The 7,234-nt window shown below is 37.5% G+C and overlaps 1 protein-coding gene across 1 annotated transcript in view; it reads left to right on the top strand.

Annotated features, from left to right (window-relative positions):
- The first annotated feature begins 5,358 nt into the window (after window positions 1-5,358).
- Window positions 5,359-7,234, top strand: part of DENND1B (DENN domain containing 1B) — a 168,733-nt gene continuing 166,857 nt past the window's right edge. Inside the window, exon 1 of the mRNA XM_074151605.1 lies at window positions 5,359-5,480. Within this exon, the coding sequence (XP_074007706.1) occupies window positions 5,359-5,480 (122 nt within the window). The remainder of the gene's footprint in view (window positions 5,481-7,234) is intronic.

Here is a 7,234-nt window from a genome sequence, read left to right as displayed (position 1 = left end):
CTTATTATAGAATTCCTGTTAGTATTCAGCTTTTAATAAGAGAGTGGGTTTCAACAGTAGGTTATTGGGGTGGTCTCTCTAGACCCTCTCTTCTCATGCTTCTTCCATATTATTTTTTTTTTTTAATTTTATTTTTAACTATGTGCCTTGCTTATTTTATTATAGTTTATTACATCATTCCTAAATAATCCTACCACCTTGCAACATTTTTCTTTCTTAAACACCAGCTGTAGGTACCTGGCTTGGGGTTAGGGTAACATGTTCCCTAGGTTTTAAGTACCTGTATAATATCTGTGTTCAGTCACACGTTAGCAAGTTTATCTCTTAATTTTTCTGTTCAAGTTTCTTGTATTATATACATGATAGCAAAGGTAGGTATCCATTTTAAACTACTCAGAAACTTATATATAACTTGGATGTTTAATATCTGTTGAGCAGTTAAGCCTAATTGCCATGATTCCAGGACTTTATATGCTCATGTGGGTAAGTCAAATGCATTGTTTCAGTGCAAAGTGCTTATGTATGTGCAAGAGGTCATCTATGTAAGTGAAGTAGTTAGATGAGGCCTCCAGCTGGCACTATTAATCTGAGGCGGCCTTAAAATGAATAAATATATCTGTGATAAAGAATTATTTTATAATACTGACCTTGTGGAAAAGCCCATTAAACAACTAAGAGACTGCAGAAGAATGGTTTGTTACCTAAGTTCTGTTGAGTTGGAAGGAGCTGTTTTTCAGACAAAATAAGTAATCATTCATGATAGTGTTTGACAGCGATCTCAAATACTGGGGCAGAAATGGCATTGACATGGTCTATAGTTGCCAACATCTTGCTCAGTGCTGTGCAGTGGATTGTTTAATCTTCCAGTTTTTAGTTTTCTGACCAGGAAATAGAAAATAATATTTAGCTTTCTCATAAAGGTAGCATGTTGGGATTAGTCTCTGTAGGCTGCTGAATTCAGCAGATGAGGAGCTTCATAAATCAGACAATCTAGACGTGAATTGCAATCTGGACTCCTCCTTTGGGACTCCTTTGGAAGGCAAGTACATTGAGACATTTTCTCCTGGATTATCGTACAGAAAAACTGCTGCACAAATATTAGTCAATTGAACTTTTTTAGCATTTTCAATATGTTCTGTCTCTTATGGAGCCTATTATTCCTGACAAGATAATCAGAAAGTTGGGGTTTTAAGTGTAGACCATTTGTTCTTTGTCATGGTTGTTCTGGACTAGTCCTGGTTTGTTCATGTGCTCGTGTACCCAGAAACCAGCTGCAGGTCAAAAGGAGAGCTGCTGTGCAGTGGTAGAAATGTCTTGGAAAATGTCTGATATATTAGTTTATACCAAACCACGAGGACTATTATTCATGTTGTCCCTGGTCTTCATCATCATGGCTGTCAGCTTGATATCCTTTCTAATCAGCTGGGTAGAAAGGGTTTAAAGCCTCAGGCATACATATGAAGTGGAGAAAGAAGCACTCCGAGGTTGCCTGGCAAAAGTTGCCTTCTCTGTCAGTGGGGAGCAAGAGCGAAGGATGGAGATCATTTTGAAGTTTTCTACTTTTTTTTTTTTTTTTCTTGGGGGATGGAGGGGAAAGGCAGTGGCATAGCCTTTGCCTATGTTCCATTTAGCTTAATAAAGCTCTGCAAACCTGTAATGTACCTCCTCATCCTAAGCTGTAAGAGCAAACTGCGATGGCCCTAAACTTGCCCTTGTGGACTGTTTATGTCTGACTGTTATCACATAGGTCCATTTTTAATAAGTGTGACTAATTAGAGCTAATCTAAGCTAGTAGATTCTTTTTAGCAAGTTCTGCCAAACACAAGAACCTTCCAGCCACCCCAAAAGCACATGAAGCACTTTGGAAGAGAAAAAATTAAGTCAGTCGCTAAAGGTAAGATTTAAAAGTATAGCTATTTAGATAAATGGAAGTACTGGAAATATTTCTGAAAATTCTTATGCATATACTTAACCTTAAGCATACACATAATTCCATTAACTTCAGTGGGACTATATATATTTCTAAAGTGAACCACCTGCGTGTTTGAGAAGACCAAGCTATTAAGCTTCTCTGCATGTAGAATTTTATCCTGTGACTAAGCCTTTGTGTATCGTGCTGTAAATTTACCCTGAAGCTTGCCATAAAGTCAGTGCTTTTAAAGAGTATATTTGAAGAGCTCCAGTAGAGTCTCAAGGCAGTTATAATAGTGTGTATTTGATTTACAGCATGCCATTGAATTAGAAGGGTATTTGAAAGGGGATTTATGTTAAAATAATGTAGACAGTGATTTAGAGCATGGATTGTGGCCATAAGTATGGGCAAACCAGAGGAGTTTATTGCAGCAAACAGCTCATTGCCTTCTGCGGAAAAAAAACACAGAAGTAGAAAATTTGGAGATTGTCATGCTGGCTAAGTATATCTGTCAACTAAAAATACTGGTCAACACATGGCTTTTCAAAGTAAAGATGACTTTCAACAACATTTTGTGTAACCAGCACTGGATAGAATCATCAATGAGCTGGAACAGCGATTTGGAAAGGAGAACCATGAAATCAATAAACCAGCTGGGACAATGAGACCAAGAAATACACGTTTCTTGGAAAATGACAGAGCTTGCTGGCAGTAAGTACTATAAACGAGAGTAGATCTGAGAATTTTGCCAAATTCTTCAACAATACTGTGATGGCTCCCGAATAGACACATGCTTTGACCCGCTTAGTAAACAGTTGGGTTTTATACAAAAATGTAGAAATGAAATCTTAAAATAATAATTCCAAAGCTTTTTTATAACTCTCTAGATTGCTCTCAGTATTGTTTTCATAATTTCTTATTGGAAGCTTAAATTGCAAAGCCAAAACATCAGCTGGCATACGTTACCTGACTTTTGTGAAGATGGGTTGATGTTAATGGTCTGGGGCATAACCTGTCTCCTTCAACATGTCTATTCCCTGCCTTTAAGCACAGTCTGTTATTTTGGATTTGAGTAGATTTTAAAAAAAAAACTTGAGGCTGTTCTGAAAAATGGAAACAGGTTATCAGTGTAATATTGAACTTTACAAATGGACGTTAAAAAATGTTCATGTATGCAAACTGAAAACTATGAAACAAACAAACTTGCATTGGGAGATAAACGAAGACCACAGTGACTCATTTGGTAACAAAGTGCATCTGAATGAGCACAAAATGAGCTTCCTGCTGTTGCACAAAGGAGCACTCTTCTGTGCCTGAAGGTGTAATAGACAGAAATGGTGTAACTGTGTAAAACGTTTTGGTTTGGATAACTCTATATAATTCTGTTACAAACAGCTGATGCAGGCGTTGCTAAACTTATCAGTTGACTTCTTAGTTTTGGGTGTTTTTTTTTTTAAATACTGACACTTGGAAAACAAACCAGCAACGATCCCTGATGTGAACTTGTGATTCCCCACTGACAGAATCTGATCAGTTTCAACGATGAAAAAGATCATAGATTCATTCTTACAGTTTGAAGTCCCAGTATACAAACTTCCTGGATTCACTGGGAAAGGCAGCACTCCTTTCTGTAACAGCGGCCTCATGACTGAAGTTACTCAATCCCTGGGACTGTAAGGGTACAGTGGATAAAAACTGATACGGGATGAATGCCGAGGACAGAAAGGTCTACGCAGTGAAATGATGCATGAAATATTAAGAGGGCGGGTGTTTGGCAGCTTCATTAGGAGGCCAGGGGAAACATTCTGCACACCAAGAAAGGATGAAGGCAACTGTGTCTTGGAAACTTGACAAAGAGACCTTTGTGTTCTCCTCTCTTGTTTGGTTTAGCATCGTCACACTCCTCTCTCTTCCCGGAAAATGCCCTCATACACAGCAGAGGACCCTCTGTTTCTGTTTGGGTGGATGTTCAGGTCTCCTTCAGCCTCCTACCCCTGACACACTGAATCAGTCTCCTGATGGATCCACATGGATTCACACAAACTATGGGAGTGGATGGACGGAGCTCTCCTGCTCTTGTTTCAGCAGGCTCTATGTTCAGCCAGACATTTCAAGATCAATTATTCTCAAATTTGAGTTTATATACAAGCTTGGGAATGGAAGATTCTGAAAGATTTTTTTTTTTTTTTTTTTTTTTAATGGGAAAACACAACTTTATCCCAGTGCTTGAGGCTTGATCTGATATCTCTGCCTCAGTCCAACATGGAGAGAGCTGATGGCAGGAGCACAGAAGATGGAACTGATAAGTAAGTGGCAGCAGAACTGCACAGAGTGCTGGAAATTGAAGATAAGGAGCTACTTGCAAAAAGAAAGAATTTGACAACATAGGAATGTAGAAGAAAAAAGCATGCCAGGGAAAATGATTTTGACAATATTTGGGAAAATATCAAAATGGGCAAGGTTGAACTGAATGTAGTCAGATCAAGATTCCTTCTTTAAACATGAAGGTTGCACAGAAGGTTTAGTAATATAAACTTTTTACCCAAAAAAAGATTGCAGAGAACATCAAGAAAATGTTCTTTGAAACAAAACGTTAATTAACATTCTCAGGAGAATTTATCACCATTAGAGACAGAAAGAACACTTACAACTTGTAAGTATTTCATAGATACAAATGAATAGGCAATAAAATCTAAAGGAATGCTAAGGACAGAGAAAACCATTTTTAAGGTAAAAATTAATCATAATGCATCAAAGATATTTTTCTACTTCTGTGTATATACCATTGTTGCTTCTTGCCATATAAAAGCATATTGTTTCATATGGAAAAAAGAAAGTGCAACTTTTTTTGTCAGAGAGCTTTGAGAAATTTTCCACCACCAGTACCTATCCTTTAGGACCCTTCATCTTTTTCCCAATCACCTGTTAGCTCCATGATGTTTATGCAGAGGTAAATCTCCTCTGTTAGACAAAGAAGACAGCAAATGAACAACAAAGGAAGCGAGGCAGCACAGAGAAAATTCCCTTGCAGGTTGCAGGTCAACCAGCGCTTGTCCCAGTTGTTTAGGATCCTATTTGCTTTGCAGTACAGCTGCAGGACACATGTTTTAAATACAGCTTTTTCCAAAGCCATGAGGAGATTGTAGATTTTGGGTTTACGGTATCAAGAAAAAGATTCTCTGCTGGCAGATATTTCCATGGGCTGGTTCTGCAAATGCTTTCTCTTAGATGCTTAACTGTGAACATGATCACTAGGTAATAAGGGAGGGAATTTCCTGAATACCCTTGCTTGTCCCTAGTTAATTCACTTGGTTTCAGTATGGCTGCTTATGATAACTGCAGGATGAGTTTAGGAAAAGAGTAGCTATAGTAGCAGAGCCCAGCACTGCCATACTTCAGTGGTTATTTCGAGTTACACATATCTCATGTGTAGTGGAATACAGCAGATGGACTGGAGGGATGCTGATTTGTTGTGTACATTAAATGTAGTTTGCACTGATTCTTCTGTTGCAGGGAGTGAAAGCCTGCAAATATTTGGTTTGAGAAGTGCAGAGAGCTTTCTGTCTTTGTTTCTAAATGGGCCCAAAAGAAAATAGGTTAAATAAATATCTTTCTGTTTACTGGCAGTGGATGACTGTGTTCCTCTGCTGTATAACTGTGTAATCAAAGAGGACTCATTCTGCAGATAATGCCCAGATTTGTTGAAAATACTGCGTGACTTCCTCAGCAGACCAGAAATCATCTTACAGTAAAGCATAACATGTTATTACTTTATCAAATTATTTCTCTGGGTTACTGCTGTTACAAGTTGATGATCACATGACAAGAAATCTAAATTTTTCACTTGATAACATTTAACAGAGGCAGTCTTGTGAAAACAGCAGAGGGAATCGCAAGCATTTGGGTAAGTTCATAGGCACTGCAGTTAGACTATTTCAAGCACCTCTTACTGTGTCTGTTATAAAAACAACTTCTATGATGTGAGTAGATTGATAGCACACTTTGTACTGTACATGATTTTAATGCACTCTGTAGATTACAAAACTAAAAATAAGTTGCATCACATCAGAATCACAGTATGCCATGTCTCCAGGCTAAACTAGGAAATTATTAAAGAGGTTCTACAGTTCAAAACAGGTTTTATTCACTTAACTAGTGCCTGAATATACCCTATAGTTTTATTGTGGAAAACAGATAAAGGAATTATTTCTTTTTTTTTTTTTTTAATTAACTGTATTGAATGATGGATTAGACCTAATTGTCATCCCAAGCTTATAAATTGAAGAAAGACACTTCTTTTGCAAGATTCTGCCCGTATTTTGTAACACATTTGAGGAACTCTCATATGGATTAGATCTCCTGAGTCTGCTAGTGGCTGACATATGTTCTGTGAAAAAGAAAAATGACATATTGTTTTGTAAAACTATTCCCTGTGTCTTCCCATTTGCCAAGTTTACTATATATTATTTGAGGAAAAAAATGTTGTGCAAAATATTTTGTAATTTAGTAGGAAAAGTGGAACAAATGATTGCAATTGCTTGTGTCAGTAATAGATATACTTATGTTAACTGTAAATGCTGGTACCAGGAATATTTATTAAGCTCTAAAAAATATTTTCACTTGGCAAATTTCAGATTGACTGGTTTGTACTCTGTGGAACAGGGCCAGCCCCGATTAACATATAAAAATTGAATGTTAATAATCAATACCAGATGAGAGGAGCACACTGTGAAGAGCTGAATGATAACAGCTTTCACAACGCTTTTTGAAACGCACATCAGTAATGCTTTGCCATAAAAGCCTGGAAACAAACTACCATGTTTAACAGCTGGCATCAAAGAAACTTAGGAGAGAATAGAAAGAACATGCCCTTGGACTATGACATAGTGCAATTACATGCTAATGTGTAAAAGGTCCTTGAACAATATTTTTGCTTTGTTTTTCAGGAGATTGCAACAGAAATAAAGAAGCCCATCCTTGGAAATGAGGATTTCAAGACGGTTATATTTCAATAAGTCCATTGGATCTCATGTGTTGCTAATGCCAGTATTTGGATAGAAACATGCAGAGATTAACTGCTTCAAGAAATGGTAGTGATGAGGATGTAGTGATCCCTGCTTCTTCAGGGTCAACACCAAATTCAGGACTTAAGATGATGCTCTTTTACTTGACATCTTGAGCTCTTGTCTTGGAGGCTCAGTCTCATTGTGTCAGTCTACATTGTCCTGTCGACTGCAGTTGCACCATAGCTCTGGCTGTGTTTCCTGCTCATACTATAGTGTGCATGATTAGGTTTTTCTTTGGTGTTGCATAATGTGTTTG

Source organism: Numenius arquata, chromosome 8 (assembly GCF_964106895.1).
Source record: "Numenius arquata chromosome 8, bNumArq3.hap1.1, whole genome shotgun sequence".
In the NCBI taxonomy this organism is placed as follows: domain Eukaryota; kingdom Metazoa; phylum Chordata; class Aves; order Charadriiformes; family Scolopacidae; genus Numenius; species Numenius arquata.
This window is presented reverse-complemented; position numbering and strand designations above follow the sequence as displayed.